Source organism: Annulohypoxylon maeteangense, assembly GCF_022496945.1.
Source record: "Annulohypoxylon maeteangense strain CBS 123835 unplaced genomic scaffold GGS22scaffold_23, whole genome shotgun sequence".
In the NCBI taxonomy this organism is placed as follows: Eukaryota; Fungi; Ascomycota; class Sordariomycetes; order Xylariales; family Hypoxylaceae; genus Annulohypoxylon; species Annulohypoxylon maeteangense.
Window position 1 is genome coordinate 204,540 of NW_025953270.1, and position 15,683 is coordinate 220,222.

The window sequence follows — 15,683 nt, forward strand, 5'->3', positions numbered from 1 at the left end:
TTATGCTGGTTAAGGAGGTTGGTATTAATGAGACCTCAAATTCTATATGAAATTCATTCCATCTCAGTAACATCAGTTAGCATATTTACAATTACTTGAAGATGCCTCTATTTAGTAGCATAACGCGAGGTCAATTCCATGGAACGGGGCGCAGACATCTTGCATCTTATTAGCCGTTATGTGCTAATGTTCAATATAATTGGCGAGAATATTTCTCTGCATAGTTGTGTATTGTAGTCGGGCGTAGTTCTAGATTTTTAAATGGAACTGTACCCTGCCTATCTGGCAAGGCACATTTGCTTGCTCCCATAATACGATCGATCTCTGAATCTAGCGATGTGACGAAGAGGCACAGCCTCAGCTGTATTCCGCAGCCCAATAGAATACAGTAGCAAGGCACATCTATTTGCCTGATACAATAATGTCATGAATACCTTGATTTCTTAAATATATTAAGCCTCGTATATTTTTTATGCCCATTCAAACACGGCTTTCCCTCATTTCTTTGGTTTCCAACGGTCAACAAATTTACACTCTCTTCAACTCACGAACAATTAACCAACAACAATGCCAGCCGGGTATAGAGCAGGAAGTGGTGGATCTGATGCAGCAGCCTATTCTAACCCTGGGGTAGTTGCTGGTATTATCATTATAGCCGTGATCGTGGTAGGGGTAGCTTCTTTTACCGCGTGTCGTCTCGCCAGGCGCAACAAACAATAATCTCGACCAGAACCGAATATCAAATAATAAGCATACACCACCGGATTACCGTCGCACGGGTATATCCCATCTAAACTAGGGTTTACTCGGCCATAATGCTTAGCGGTACTTCATCAATTTACCTACCTACGCTTGGAGTAACGCGAGAATCGTTAGTTATACAGCTCGAGCTCGAACTCACGAACCTGGATATCTAGGACCGATAAGAAAACTTCAATTTGGAGGCTTCTTGATGGATAAAACAGCATGCATCTCCGTGTGTTAGGGGTTCTTGGTGGGAGGGTATAAATACAGGATTCAGGGGTATCGCAAGCCGTTGAACGGAAACATACATCGCAGACATCCTATCCATATATATTGAGGAGTCTTATACCGACGCTACATCGAAATCGATCCTTCCCAGCGCCACGGATCATGAGATACATTTCAACATCGCTTCCTTCTCATGATACTGCCATCGAAGCGGGGACGACACCCATAATATGTATAATAAACTATACACCTATATATACGAGAATTAGTCTATAATGAGAAAGATGGATACTACTAGGGACCAGTCTTTAGCAAATATTCTTCTCAAAGCATCTTTTTGTCCTCTTCGACCGTTAAGACAACCCGTGTGGCAGTTAAAACTCAAGAATCAGTCATTTGACCAACATTTACCTTGATCCCCAACAATTATTTTACTTTTCTAGTCGCTTGTTGAAGACTCGGGTTGTAAACAATCCTATCTATTAAATGGTCGGTAAATATTTGATAATTCTGATGCAAATACAATATCTCCAGCAATAAAGAAATCCATGGCGTCAGCCGCCATTTTTACGAATTCAAAGTGAAACGTGATAGGTCCAATAGAATCCTCCTTCAAGTTTGCTCTCTCCAGTTCCTGGATATCTCCTGTCAGCACCTTCGTTACTGGAGTCTGCTGACAGTAGAATCCGAATCCTTTCAACGTCGAGCGGTAACGTATAACAAGGTCTGAGCCCCCTATACCCCAATTAGCGGGGCTATAACAGTGTGCTGATGGGAGATGCAGGGCATGGTAAGGGGGTGAGAAAAGTGTGGGGATTCCGACGTCAAATTACCACATGAGGCTTTCGGGACAGCGTCTGATTCGACGCCCAACGGACACCCCCAATCGCCTCATGATGTAAGTGTCTAGGTTAAAATCAGGATTTGTTCTAGGCCGCAAAGTATATGCTCCCGTACTTCACATACGTGAGGGTACATCGGAAGTGGTGACGTTGAATCCCAAGCCATCGTCGATTGAGCAATACATGACACACATCTAGGTAACGTAATTAAATGATAGAAAAATCCTGATCTCTTCCAGGCGTTTGGACCTTCCCAGCCACACGTCCCCAATTCATATAACAACGTAAGGGCGCCTCCGACTTATCCGTAGCTCGTCATATCCTGTATCTAGTCTTCTTTCCCATCCCCTACAAGCCACCGCTAAACTATATTAATTAAACAAGCCTGATCCATCTGTACTCCCCACCCGATATCTCCCAGCTTACTTAGATCTCAATAACAACATCGAACCCACAATGTCATCCTCAAGCGTCGACGAGAAGAAGCCGCAGCGACAGCCAACAGTCGCCCAAGAATCCGATGCCTCGGACGCCTCGGAGCAGATGTCCGAGACCTCGCGCCCGCCGCGCACGCGCCGCCGCAACCGTCGCCGTCCGGGGTCCGTGCAGCCGCTCCAACCACAAGAAGACCAGCAGATGCTCCAGCAGAGGCAGCAGCAACAGATGATGCAGCAACAGCAACAGCAGCAGATGGTGCAGCAGCAGGACCAGGGCGGTGGAAGCAAGTCCGACACCCTCCGACTCCGTCTCGATCTTAACCTTGAGGTCGAGGTTACGCTTAAGGCGCGTATTCATGGCGATTTGACGCTGGCGCTATTGTATGCGATACCCATTTTACTCCATCCTGTGAGGATATATAGGCTAATCACTTTATTCTGCTTCTAGGGACACTTAAGTCTTAAGTCTTCATCTGAAGAGAGGTTACGAATATCACGACGTGGAATGACGAGGCGAGGTTTTTGGCTACGAAGAATGGAACGGTATGGAATGGAAAATGACGGAATGAAGTTCAAGATATATGTCGTAATACTGGAAAGACTTGTGTTTTTCCCCGTTGATTTCCGTTTTTCTATGTTGGTACTTTGGTAGGGTTCAATTCATCAGTCTTTAGTTATGTTCCTCAACCTACGGCATGTTGCAGATTAACGAGATTCAGTGATTCAAAGGTACGGGTGTATGACCACCACCGCACAAGACTCGTGTTGGGTGCGCGACCCAACTGTCGTGTGATTGCTCATGGCCCACATGTTGTGGACACAACCCCTGAATGTGGCAAACGTCAAACGTCAAGATAATATGCCGATGTTTAACGGCCAGGGTTTAGTTTAGTTTAGGGCTAACGACGCTCTTAATATAAAAGAAGTTAGGTGTTGGTATATGTGAATCTAGTAGTCATAATAGATTGATTATTCGAATTTCCTTCCTTCAATTCTTGACATATATTTACACACACTAATATAGGTAGTAGGTAGGTAATAAATTTGACATAACTCCTCATCATATCTTCATGCGTCCTTGCGCTTAAACCAATTTCCCCTGTTCCCACGAAGCGTCCGGTTTTATTTGGTCGTGTCGAGATGTGATGTGGTACCAAGCGAAGAAAGTGATGGCAGTGAGTCCTGTCGCGAACGCCGCAAACACCCAGATGTACTTAGAGACAACCGATCCTCCGGTCTGAGGTTTCCAATCGAACATGTCCATTGAGAAGATCGCCTTTGCGACATTAGCCGAGACTCATAATCTAGTTTGTGTGTGATACTTACCGCAACGCTAGAGAAGGGTAGGTAGATCATCGTAAGTAGTGCTATTGATCTCATCTGTGTGCCCTCCAGTTTCGCTTGTCGCGCAATCATCGTATTGATAGCTGAATCCATTCTTGCTATTTGATTATACGCCTAGGCATTTTTGAGTATTTGGGGATAATGATGACGAGGGTCTCATTAAGGGGTTGGCTTACTGTCTGCGTAGCAAGAGTCGTATCTTCCACAATCATCTTGCACTCATTGATCTTGACGTCGTACTCGTCGATGATATCCAGTACCCTCTTCTTCATCAAAGTCGCATGTCGATGAAACTCACACTCATCGATGATATCCAGTACTTTATTCTTCATCAAAGCCCCATGTTTATGAAACCGGCGCGTCCTTTTGCCCTCGATCGCAAAATTGTCAATCTCAGCGATAAGCTTAGCGAGTTGATGTTTCACGGCCTTGATATGGTCCATGAGAGATCTACTTTTGAAGCATAGCGAAACATACTCCTGCGTCTTTTCGTTGCTAATGTCCGCAGCTATCTTGTTTGATTCGCTGTCGAAATAATCAGATCGCAGAGTAAAGTCGTCGATGAGATCCTCGGCCTCATCTAACAGCCTTTCCCGCTCGAGTTCGGCAAGGAGTCCGACCATTAGTAAAGGAAACTTGGTCTTGTCTCCTGCTTTATTGATACGCTGCTCGATATCTTGCATTTGTTCTTCATTACATCCGTATATGACGGCAAATGTTGTATCCTTGCTCGGAATGTATGTTACGGATAGTGCCAGGTCTTTGGGGAGAGATGCCGACATTCGAGCTACGAAATCTATGTCACGATGTTAGATAGGGGGTTTAGTATGTAGTAGTTGGGATTTACTCACATATCTTCGATTCGCCTCCCTTGTCTCTCTCGCGATGCGATGTGAAGTAATCGACCCCTCTAGATATTGGCCGTCTTATCTCTCGATGGATGAGGAACTCTCTCGTAAGTCTTTCCCAGGTGTCACTAGTGACAGGAACATTTGTGACTGGCATATCACTTCCTTCGAAGACAGGCGTAGCCCTGCTACAGAGTCTGGTAGAAGCTAACGTTAGTATCTACCTTTCATTGAACTGTTGAATCGTCTCTTACGCTACGTAGAGACCACTTTCCGTAGGGTTGGTGCTTGGTGCCTATGTTCTTGTGTTAGGTTTAATGTTTGACCAAGTTAATTCTTTTAAGATGAGCCAGATATTTTGTCGTACATCATAGCAGAACCAGTCTTCCCATTCTTGCTTGTCTCGAAGCTCGCTTCTTACCACGGTCTAGCATACATATTAGCGAAATCCAATGGACGGTACATCATAATACTTACCGGATTAGACTCCAGTTTTCGAAGAACCACAGTACGACGTTGTTCATACTGAAATATCCCGAAGTCGCGGTTGGACCAAGATGCATCCTCCGCATGCCAATCCATTCCCCCTATTTACGAGCCAAGGTCTAACTAAATTTGAAGTTCAGGGGCACCGGTTTTCTTAGGGATTTCGGGGCATCAGGAAATTAGGAACGTTTCGTCAAGCTCTGCTCGGGATAAATAAACTATGAAACCCCCTACCCCTCTGCCAAGTAGTGTTATATGATTTTTGAAGTATAATAGGCATTCTCAGAATCCTTAGTGGTCGTCCATCACAGCCCATCTTGTACCGCCACGCTCCGGCCACGCTAAACTTCCTTATATCTGCTGTATCCTATCGCTCTCGAGACTATATCTGATTGGCAATTCAAATGTGCTTATATAACCAAACTGTAACCTCCGTGCATACCCCTATCCACCTTACATATACTCGAGCCACATGGAGAGTAACACTTGATGATCTTTGGTTGGTTGGCGCCTAACCACCACCGCGTAAGTCGCTTGTTTAATTTTGCACCTGACCCTCATGTCTACCTAACCCACGTAAAGAACGAGGGCAGATTCATTTCCCAAAGGTTTATCCAGTTCCTATCCACCAGAGGGAATATCGGAAACAGTTGTCCTTAGCTTCGTATAACATCAACACTGCTATCTGAGATCAGAAATGCCTAACCCCAAGCCATCGCCAGCAAAAGAAGGAGGGAATGAAGTGTTATTGAGGCAGAGATATAACGACCCAATCAAGCTCAAGAAGGTCCTCGACGAAATGTTTGGCGAGGGAAAGTATGGAGTACAGGTGACCCCGCCCCCCTATCCCCAGCAATCAGGGCAGTATGCTGATTCTCCGGCTTCATAGACGAGATCCACTAGGTGGATCTTGCGGTTACCAGAAGCGATGCCAAAAGTAAACCTGCCCAGTGTCGTCTCCGTGACGGATACCAAGACTTATCAATCCTTTAGGAAAAATTGGCAAAGATCGAGGAGACTATCCGGTCTCATTATAATGGCTAGGACGCGAGGAGGTCGACGGGGAATAGAGTAGTCATCGAGATGTTATACCTGTTCTCAGTTTAGTATGAGTAGGAATATGAATGGTGGCGTATGGACTTACAGTGGACATGTATTCGGTAGCATCAAAGGGATGAGACCTTGATATCTATAGTACCTCCTATGCGTGATTAGAAAGATAGCGTGTCCAACCCATTCCTTTTAGCTTGTTGAAGTATATTGCTAGCGCTTTAGCTTAGCATCTAGGTAAAATGACTCGTCGCCCTCGCATGCTCTTCGAAGCTTATTCATCTCGTCGGCAAGACTTGCGATGTCGATCCTCTTTGCTCGCTCTGGCTCGAGCATCTTATCCCCTATTATCTCAAGGAGTTGGTGAAGGTACCAGCTGCAATCATCGTGCTTCTGCAGTTTAGAGATCCAGTCTCGGACCTGTGGTTTCATGATAGGAGTTTGAGCTCCGTTCTCGTCGACTTCGATCATGAAGAACTTATCTGATTTCCATCCAGCAAAAATGTCCTTATCCATCCTTTGATCCGGGAAGTCCTTTATAACACTGTCGTAGCCTAGCAAGAACCAAGTGACGTATTCAAGAAATACGCACCCTAGACTGTATATGTCGGAAGCACGGGAGATCATACCATTCTCCAGGTCGAACTCTGGTGCTATGTAGGTTGCTGTTCTAGCAAGACTTTGTGGATTCTGGTTGGATCGGGATACCTGGGTGTGTAGTCTTCCTAGGCCGAAATCAGATAGGGCAAGTAAATCTGATGATTGTTCAGGGCGAAACCATAAGAAGTTGTCTGGCTTGATATCACCATGCCGTCCGTATAGGTCAAGACTATCGCTCTCGTTGATGAACTTCAAAGTTCTTTCACGTTCGTTATGTACGGACTGAAGTGCTAAGCAGATCTCGTGAAATTGCAGGGACATCCATTTGCAGTGACTCCTATTCCTAACATAAACCTCTTCCATTCTTTCCCAGAACTGTGGGAGGTTTCCCTCGGCCCAGTCAAAAAGCAAGTAGTACGTCGGACACTTGTCTTCGGAATTTGGGTCCGAGACTTCAAATGTAGCCAAGAGTTGAATTAGATGCTTGCTCGCGGGCTTCCCAGAGGCTTTATCCATAGAGAATAGTAGAGAGGCTAATTCCATATTAAACTCTTCTTCGCTATTGGTGTTAAGTTTTTTTAACGCAAAAATTCCATCGGGATGGCGTATCTAGTGAAGTTATGAGTTAGTCATTGAATGTCATGGTTATCTGGGGACCTCGGGAGGTAACGTACTCCAAGCTGTCCAAAGTTGTGATGACTCGCCTCGATAACAACTCGATATACTTCACTGAAACCGCCATCCAAGTTGACATCAGGAGGCAGTGGTTCCATTGGGTTGCCGTTTTTCATAGTTATCGATTTCTTGTGCATTTTCTTTCCTTTCATAGGGAATACATCCCAAGGATTCAACACGTAGTGGGAGTGGAGATTCGGTGCGTAGCTCATGTACGGGGCGCTCAGGGAGTAAGACCACGAAGAGAAATGATCTCTAAATTCGTCCCGAAGATATGCGTGGAGTGTCTTGTGGTGTGTCTGATGAAGTTGGCAAAAGGGTTTTTGTGAGGCATCTAAAGACATCGGAAGGCATCGATCGTCCACTCCATCTTCAACATATTTGAGAAGCTCCCGCGTTTTGTTAATTCCAATTAGCACCGCCAACAGCTTTAGAAGCTGCCGTCGGCCCAATATGTCTTCCATCAGCTTATCTTTATCGAGACATCTTTCGAAGTCTGGTAAACTCAAGATAGTTCGAACCCTCTCTGGATTTAGAATTTCAGGGAGCTTGTGTCTGGGGAGGTATTTCCTGGTTGGATCTAGAACACTGATTTCTTTCGCATCGTCAAGCGCTTTGCCGATCTCATCTTCATAGTTGTCGGGAACCGGTTCGGGTTTGAATTTAACCTTAAGGTGCCTTTGAGAATGATAACTATTCGCCAAGTCATAATTAGCCTGCCCTCGATCGGTGACTTTTCGAACTCTTTCTGAGTTATGCAATCCGAGCTGCTTCGATTTTCTTGTTAGGCGTAGTAGATTAGACATCACGAGCGAAGCGGGGGACGCCGGTCAGGTATGCACAGCCCAGGTACCTAAGAGATGATGGGTAACAAATTAAATAAAGGTCAGGTATATCTTGTTGGATTTGGAAAGAGGGATGTGTACTCTGGTGACGAATGTTGTTTATGCAAAAAAGATGACAAGGCATTGAGGCTCTAACACTAAGAAGTAAAGTGTAATTATATAGGGGGTGAGGCTATAGCCCCCATCTGATTCGGACAACGATACCCGATTAGATATTTGGATTCATAGACTTCTTAGGCTGTGGTTCGTATCTATCGGGCGAAGGAAAGAATTTGGCCCCCTAAAGACGGTGTGTAATTGTCCGGGAGATGCTCCGGTCTATAGACATCTTGACCTTGATTGTCGCCTTATAGATGACCTAAGGAGCAATGCGTGGACTTCATTGCACCCAGACGGTAGCTGACTAGGAAGCCACAACGTCACACTGATCCAAAGGACAGGTACAGCCATTTCTGCTGTCGGGCAATTATCAATCATCGCTACCTCTTGAAACCTGACAAGGCCACCTATCAAGATCCCGATCTAGCTCCTCACCTTAATTAACCCTAAGGATATCGTACTGAAGAGGAAAGAAGCGGTTTGTATATCATAGCTGATGATTTGATGCTAAAAATATACCCCTATTGTAGTCTGGAGAGATCCGGAGTTGTGTACTGAGGTAATCACAATAGATATCTTACCCCCTGATCTCGATGGTATGAGTGGTCCACATCCTCCGCGCCTTGTAGAGATCTACGAACAAGCCCTCGGGTCCGTTCCTTGAAGGGAAGCAACCAATCGCAAGTCTAGCATACCCAGTAATAAAGCTTTGCGTAACGTTTACACGGGGATAGTGGTCGCAATTGGCCAATGTATCATGCAAGAAGTATCCGAAGTAGTGTGTTGCAGTTCGTGGCCCCTCGGACATTACAATGATCACATACCTGTGAAGAATGCATTGGTCAATGGTGACATTTATGGTTAGTGTAAGCGTGATATCAAAGCTGAATTGAGGGCAATTGAGATGGCAAAGCGGTCAGACTCACATGAATAATGATACGTCAGTGTGGCAGTGAACCAATAGTCTGCCCGTTTCGGACATCATGTCAGCTCGCCCTACTGAACACCTGATGCTATGTTCTACATGACAGCGCTTGCATTTGAATATAACTAAGACGCTCGGTTGCCTCACTCGCTTCCATTGAGATTATTTACCTCGGAAATCCACACCGACTCGGATTCCACGTCAATGACTTGATTGCGTTGTTCAACTTGATCGTGGCGTTGTTGGTTTTATGGCGACCTCTACGTATGCTTGCTGGCAGCCACTTGATGTACATTGTAAGCTACGGGACGGCCTACGACGGCATATCAGCACATAGGCGATCTCAATTCAGCGCTAAAGCATGCTTTAGGAACATCGTGATATCCTCCCAATAGAGTTACATCGTTGCGCCCCGAGGTATATCCTCGAATCTAGTTATGAACGGCGAGCTCAGATGGGCATCCAATCATCGCTTCGATGGACAAGCCAAGCCATCCATTACACAATCGTTTAAGGGTCCACTGCCAGTTATAGACTTATAGTGTTATATACCTATAGGTTTCCTTGCATGAATAGATCAAAACGTGTCATCAGTAGAAATTAGAGGGTACTATAAGGAGATCTTATCATATGAGTGGCCTTGAACCACATCACAATGGAGTGTCGACACTCATTGAAGATCGGAAATTACCTTCGTGCGTACCTAGTACTTCAAATAACGGAACAATACCTAGACACTATATCTCAAATTAATAAGTGGCGCCCGTTATTCGTGTCACCGCCATTAAGGAATTCTACCTAGGTATTTAGCCTAGCCATTTTCAACGTTCGTTCTCGATAGATAAGAACCTCAAACCGGCTCCCTGAGTGTTTGGTGTCTTGGTCCAATGAGAAACCACTACCTTCTCTCACATCAGCTATAAAACTCAAAGGCTCCGAAGCAATCCCGAACATGACCAGCTATAACTCAAGAAGTACAGAGGAACGAGTGGCGACTAGAAGTACTATGTCAATTCCGGCATCGAGGGTCAGCTCAAGTCAGCTCAAGACGTATCTGGATCATCATTATCCAGGTCGACACTCTGTACAGGTACGAGGAGATATATGTCTAGGATGCTGTCCTAGCTCTTGTTTCGTATGAGAAGTAATAACAACGGAGAAGTTAAAACGGGACGAATTCACGGTTACCGTGACGGGAAAAGCAAGCGGAGGCCACGTGAGTCGATCGATATAAAACTTATAGGGGAAATGTTCTAATTAAGATATTATAGTCTAATGAAGGCCATGCCGACGTTGGGTCATTATTAGGACCTCCAAAATGATACGATGAGAGATCATAAAGATACATTATCAGATTCTAAGAGTCGAGTTTACCTTTCTGGAAAGATTGGTTGTGTTGCGAGTTCCTAACGTACCAGGTATATCAGGATACTTCATGGATATGATGACTATATCTAGGCCGTCGAAATTTTCACCCTGACGACTGGCAATTGGTGTTCAATTCAAGTTGCGATGTTGTCAAATATTTCAGTGAATCAAGGGTTTAGGGTATAGACTGGTGTTTCTATTGTTTAAAGACAAATAGGGGCTCATTTCACATCATCGTTTAGACAGGGGCTGGAATCTCAATCTTGTTAATTTAGAGAAAGAAAATAATACAAAATACAAATCAATAGTACATTTATTTCAGCTCACATCTAGGAAATTGGAGAATTCCATAGAAGGTACATGGTATACCTACCACACCACCAATCAGGGGGTAATCAAGGCTTCTCTGAGACATTCGTGGCTAAAATTGATTTCTTATTGGGAATGTCTCAGCCGATCTTCCCCATTGGAACTACTAGATAGGTACCTACCTAGGTTTCTTTAACATCCATCTTGCGGGTAAGGGAATAAGGTCTCATCTTAGGAGGACAGAAAATGAGGGGGTGTCCTGCATTAATCCTTTCATGTCGGTTATCTTGATCCTATCTGCGGATCAGCATACCGGTCATGCAGCCCCCAATTTTTGCGGAGATCTCCGAGTAAACTAGACCACTCCCGCTGTTCACCGAAGGCTTGTACACACTTCTCCGCACCCCTATTTCCCGGGAAGGGTGAGATTATATCTAAACCATATGCACCGTATCGAGAGTTTAATCGAATACCTGCATGTCTGGATCGCACGTGATGTCAGCAGAAGGACAGACGACGGTGCGGCCTAAGGTCACCCTTACTCAGGGAACGGTGGTGGGAATCCAACAACAAGATGGCTACCCCAAACCCGTGGACGCCTTCTTAGGAATCCCTTACGCCCTGCCGCCAACGGGAGATAGGAGATTCCGACCACCCGAGAAGGTGGCGCCCTCCACAGACGTCATCGACGCATCCAAATTTGGGCCTCGAGCACCTGCGAAATTATTTATCGTCAAGGGGCCGAAATTGGAAGAAAGTGAGGACTGTCTCACAGCTAATATCTTCCGCCAAACCGGGACCGGAGCTCCGGGTTCTAAGCCGTTGCCGGTCGCCATATATTTCCATGGCGGTGCCTTTAATCGTGGAAATGCGGCAACGCATGATAGCGCTTCGATGGTCGGTTGGTCCGCCGAGCCGTTTGTCCTTGTGTCTTTTGGATATCGTATCGGCGCTCTCGGGTTCCTACCTTCGAAGCTTAGTGCTGAGGAGGGAGCGCTCAACTTGGGGTTGAAGGATCAAATTCTGCTCATGGAATGGGTACAAGAAAATATTGGACAATTCGGAGGCGACAAGAATAACGTCACCATTTTTGGTCTCTCTGCAGGAGCTCATTCTGTATTTCTACCTTTTCTAATATCATTATTCCCTAGAACATTGCCCATTCTAACTAAACCACCAAGATCGGCCACCACCTCCTCGACTACGAAGAAGGCAAACCACCCCTTTTCCACCGGGCAATAATGGAATCCGGCGCCCCAACCTCCCGCGCTGTCCGGAACTACGACTCTCCCATCCACGAAGAGCAATTCCAAGCCTTCCTAAAAGAAGCCGGATGCCCACCGGACCTCCCCTTCGCAGAAATCTTCCCCTTCCTCCGCGCCCAACCCCTCTCCACCATAGCCAAAGCCCAAACCACCGTCTTCTACAACTACAACCCGAGCCTCCGGTGGGCCTTCCAACCCGTAATCGACGGTCTCCTAATCCGACACCGTCCAATCGACGGCTGGCGTTCGGGGTCCTGGCACAAAGTGCCGCTAATGACCGGCTTCAACGGAAACGAAGGGTCCCTCTACGTCCCCAAAACGATGTCGCGGTCCTCCGAATTCACCGAATTCTTCCACTCTCTACTCCCGCAACTTTCCCCATCCGACCTCGCTACGATAAACGAGCTGTACCCGGACCCAGACACGGTTCCGGATTCGAAGTATAAGGAAGACAGGCTGAGCTACGGCGTAGGGCCGCAGTATAAACGCATCGAGGCGGCGTACGCGCATTACGCATATGTGGCGCCGGTGCGGCAGACGGCGTGGTTCGCGGGGAGACATGTGCCGACGTATCTGTACCATTGGGCCGCGGTGAGCAGTGTGGTTGGGGGCGCGAGTCACGCGGATAATATGGCGTACGAGGCGCGGGAGAAAGATGTGAGTGCGAGGTCGAAGGGACAGGAGGAGTTGGCGGGGGTGTTGCATGCGTATATCACGAGCTTTATATGTACCGGGGATCCGAATAAGATACCTGGGGAGTATGGGGATAGGCCGGAGTGGGTTCCGCATAAGGGGAATGAAGGGAGGAAGGTTGTGTTTGGGCTGGGGAATGAGGAGTTGATTGGGGGTGGTGTGGGTGTTTCTGCGGTGGTTGAGGATGATACGTGGGCGAAGGAGGAGAGTGATTTCTGGTGGGATAAGGTTGAGATATCACAGCAGTGATGTAGATTACCTATATGGTAGGCATGATATTATGGTTGGTATATCACCATGCCACGGGTAATGACACTCATCTTAGGTTCACTCCTCAAGACGACATTTTTGACAAGCTGCCAGAGAGGTTGGGTATGGAATTCGTGTTATGGTACCATCACTAACCTTTCCTCCCGAATAGGGGGAATGCCTTCACAACGCTATGATTGAAATCGCCCTTAAAGTGGAGTCATTACCAATTATATCAATATCAAACGCACCTAACCAAATCCCAAGTCCAAGCCCTAGTCCGCGTTCCAAATTTAACCAATACAAAAACCAACCGGGTATCAAGCCACTCCCTCACCTCACTTCCTACTCAAGCGCATACAACTTCCTCGGTCTACCCGCCGCACAAGAGCTAAACTTCCACCAACGCGAATGCCACGCTCCGGCAATATTTACTAGCCCCCATCTAATCGGCGCCGGCATAGGCGGCCAATTCTCCCACCTCCCCTCCTCGACCTCGCCATCCAAGTTCAACAAAAAGAACGGCACGACATCAAGAGTCCCAGCCTTCGTAACCGTGCTCTTCCCCCAAGCCTTAAACATCAGCGACGCCTCCGTTTCCTCAGCAGACCCTGGTTTCGGCGCATTAGGATGGTCTGCCAGATCCGCGATCGTCTTGATTTCGCTGTGAAAGTGCTCGTCGAACGAGTCTTTAAAGCCGTCCATGATACTGACTAATTCCTTCCCGTCGAAGCTCGCAGGCTGAGATTCCACGTCGCGGAGATACTTTTCGAATTTAGCGAGGCCGCCTAGGAAGGCTTCGTGTTCCTTGTGGGTGCCGGCCCAGATGGCGGGGTCGTTGAGGACGGCCTCGACTTTGGGGAAGAGGGTGGCTTCCTCGTCGTCGTGGTGGGTGGCTACGAATTTATGCCATGTGAGCGCGTAGCCGATGAAGTCCGAGTTGTCGGTGGGCTTGACGTGTGGCGCTTGTAGATATACCGAGTTGAAGCCGCGGAGGATGGCGTTGTGGAGGAGGGCCATGTGTGTTGCTCCCGTGGTGAAGATGTCGGTCTGATGAAGATATTAAGTCAGCTCATACTCATCTTCCCGTAACTATATGATTTTGCAACTTGTTGTTAGCAGTATATGTTGGAGGGAACAGATACCTTCTTAGTCTCATACTGAGGGGTCGCAACCAGCTTGATAGGAGTATCCGCCCAGGGCTTGCCGTCAGCGGCAGCGATATCTAGAGCCGGGGCCGACATGAAGAAAGGTGATCGAGTGATGAATAATCCGATTAGAATAGGAATAGCTATGAGGATAGGTCTATCCAGGATACTACGGCGTGGGTGAAGGTTCGCCGGAGGTTCCATCTTGAAGAAAAGCCTCAAGCGAAGTGGGATGGACTACAGCTTTTATTTCCCAGGTAGCTACGTAGCAGCGTTGGTAATACGGCTGTATGGAAAGGTGTATGTAAGCTGGCCGGAACCGTCTTAATAAACACTTGACACAACGCTCGTCTAGCACACACGCAAGTCTCGTCGACGCCTGGGCAAATCACAGCTTCTCGTACGAGACGAAACATGCCATCGATGACACCATTGGATGATATGTCGCTGGAGCTTGTGCTGGCTTGTGCCGAGCTCCCCCCTGTCAATGCTCATCAATGCGCATTTGCTGAGTAAATCACACCATCTTATTGGGTACCGCGGTAGTAGGATCGAGAACTAGCAGGGATACCATAATCCTTGGCCAAGTTGACCGAATGAGGTTGGAGTTAAAAAGGTAGTGAACAGCACCCCCCTATGAGCGGCACCCCTTAGAAGGTCGACCGAGATTAGCCAATTAAACGCTCGTATTACTCACGGACCACTTTTCGAAATATATATTCCATTCAATGTTGTATTTTTATGCCTTTTTTTTTCTCATTACTTTCACTCATCACTTTTTACACTCTTTCTCAACCAATCAAACGCATTTATTTCTGTCAATATGCTCCGTAAAAATAAATACACCCAATCAGCGCTCGAATCGGCTGTAGAAGCCGTGCGAAAAGGTGCATCTCTTCACCAGGCTTCTTCTGATTGGAACATTCCAAGATCCACTCTTAGAGAACGAGTCAACGGTCGCCAATCCCGCCAAGAAGCCGCTACTGTACGACAACGCTTACCGCCCCACCAGGAGCTCGATCTAGCCAATTGGCTAAGGCACCAAGACCAATTAGGTTCAACTTTAACCTATAACCAGATCCGCAGCCTAGCCATACGCCTGCTTCGGTCCAATCATGATCACGAACCTCTCGGAAAGGAGTGGGTACCTCACTTTTTAAATCGAAATAAAGGAATCGAATCGGCTCAAGCAAAAAGGATAACACTTGCAGCTATTAATGGTTCTTCTGATCGTTTAGAATCACCATTCATTCAATTAATCGACCAATCACATCGGTACAATCTCGTCGAAGCAGGGACCCAAGAGGATTGTGGATTAAGTAGGCTTGTTATTAGCCAATCGGAGAAAAGCAAAATACTGTGTGATGAACACGGCTCACGCACGTGGACTTCTATTTTGGAGTGTACCTCAGCCAATGGGAGGGCACTGACTTCACTTATCTTCCTCAAAAAGGCTAGCGTACAAACTCAATGGTTTGATAAAGATTCGCACTTAGACCTTTTGGATGGTTGGAGATTTGCTGCTTCT

The 15,683-nt window shown here is 46.7% G+C and overlaps 6 protein-coding genes across 6 annotated transcripts; 3 read left to right on the forward strand and 3 right to left on the reverse strand.

Annotated features, from left to right (window-relative positions):
• The first annotated feature begins 1,898 nt into the window (after window positions 1–1,898).
• On the forward strand, window positions 1,899–3,205 carry GGS22DRAFT_174195 (uncharacterized protein). Its single transcript, XM_047963038.1, has 2 exons — window positions 1,899–2,632; window positions 2,700–3,205. The coding sequence occupies exons 1-2, from the start codon at window positions 2,271–2,273 to the stop codon at window positions 2,707–2,709; spliced, it is 372 nt and encodes a 123-aa protein (XP_047814608.1). The 5' UTR covers window positions 1,899–2,270; the 3' UTR covers window positions 2,710–3,205.
• A 27-nt stretch (window positions 3,206–3,232) lies between these two features.
• GGS22DRAFT_80056 (uncharacterized protein) lies at window positions 3,233–5,097 on the reverse strand. The gene is made up of 7 exons (XM_047968134.1): window positions 4,921–5,097; window positions 4,811–4,870; window positions 4,698–4,738; window positions 4,447–4,640; window positions 3,772–4,391; window positions 3,578–3,709; window positions 3,233–3,527 (listed from the first exon to the last, which is right to left on the reverse strand). The coding sequence occupies exons 1-7, from the start codon at window positions 5,023–5,025 to the stop codon at window positions 3,336–3,338; spliced, it is 1,344 nt and encodes a 447-aa protein (XP_047814609.1). The 5' UTR covers window positions 5,026–5,097; the 3' UTR covers window positions 3,233–3,335.
• Window positions 5,098–5,339: 242 nt separating this feature from the next.
• Window positions 5,340–6,083, forward strand: GGS22DRAFT_80021 (uncharacterized protein). Its single transcript, XM_047968133.1, has 3 exons — window positions 5,340–5,758; window positions 5,819–5,866; window positions 5,923–6,083. Exons 1-3 carry the CDS (start codon window positions 5,627–5,629, stop codon window positions 5,971–5,973), a joined length of 231 nt encoding a protein of 76 aa, XP_047814610.1. The 5' UTR covers window positions 5,340–5,626; the 3' UTR covers window positions 5,974–6,083.
• A 109-nt stretch (window positions 6,084–6,192) lies between these two features.
• GGS22DRAFT_192913 (protein kinase) lies at window positions 6,193–8,060 on the reverse strand (the record flags this gene model as incomplete). Its single annotated transcript, XM_047965332.1, has 2 exons — window positions 6,193–7,188; window positions 7,254–8,060. The coding sequence occupies 2 exons, from the start codon at window positions 8,058–8,060 to the stop codon at window positions 6,193–6,195; spliced, it is 1,803 nt and encodes a 600-aa protein (XP_047814611.1).
• Window positions 8,061–11,295: 3,235 nt separating this feature from the next.
• GGS22DRAFT_182081 (alpha/beta-hydrolase) lies at window positions 11,296–13,007 on the forward strand (the record flags this gene model as incomplete). The annotated part of the gene is made up of 2 exons (XM_047963928.1): window positions 11,296–11,880; window positions 11,982–13,007. 2 exons carry the CDS (start codon window positions 11,296–11,298, stop codon window positions 13,005–13,007), a joined length of 1,611 nt encoding a protein of 536 aa, XP_047814612.1.
• Window positions 13,008–13,179: 172 nt separating this feature from the next.
• GGS22DRAFT_80079 (uncharacterized protein) lies at window positions 13,180–14,475 on the reverse strand. Its single transcript, XM_047968135.1, has 2 exons — window positions 14,153–14,475; window positions 13,180–14,057 (listed from the first exon to the last, which is right to left on the reverse strand). Exons 1-2 carry the CDS (start codon window positions 14,357–14,359, stop codon window positions 13,353–13,355), a joined length of 912 nt encoding a protein of 303 aa, XP_047814613.1. The 5' UTR covers window positions 14,360–14,475; the 3' UTR covers window positions 13,180–13,352.
• Between the last annotated feature and the right edge of the window lie 1,208 nt (window positions 14,476–15,683).

Coding starts and splice junctions, on each gene's coding strand:
- GGS22DRAFT_174195 (XM_047963038.1), top strand. CDS start 2,271: ATGTCATCCTCAAGCGTCGACGAGAAGAAGCCGCAGCGACAGCCAACA.
- GGS22DRAFT_80056 (XM_047968134.1), bottom strand. CDS start 5,025: ATGGATTGGCATGCGGAGGATGCATCTTGGTCCAACCGCGACTTCGGG. Junction 4,871..4,920: donor GAAAACTGGAGTCTAATCCG/GTAAGTATTATG, acceptor TATGTATGCTAG/ACCGTGGTAAGAAGCGAGCT. Junction 3,710..3,771: donor CGACTCTTGCTACGCAGACA/GTAAGCCAACCC, acceptor AAAAATGCCTAG/GCGTATAATCAAATAGCAAG.
- GGS22DRAFT_80021 (XM_047968133.1), top strand. CDS start 5,627: ATGCCTAACCCCAAGCCATCGCCAGCAAAAGAAGGAGGGAATGAAGTG. Junction 5,759..5,818: donor AGGGAAAGTATGGAGTACAG/GTGACCCCGCCC, acceptor CCGGCTTCATAG/ACGAGATCCACTAGGTGGAT. Junction 5,867..5,922: donor TACCAGAAGCGATGCCAAAA/GTAAACCTGCCC, acceptor TCAATCCTTTAG/GAAAAATTGGCAAAGATCGA.
- GGS22DRAFT_80079 (XM_047968135.1), bottom strand. CDS start 14,359: ATGGAACCTCCGGCGAACCTTCACCCACGCCGTAGTATCCTGGATAGA. Junction 14,058..14,152: donor CTCAGTATGAGACTAAGAAG/GTATCTGTTCCC, acceptor TATCTTCATCAG/ACCGACATCTTCACCACGGG.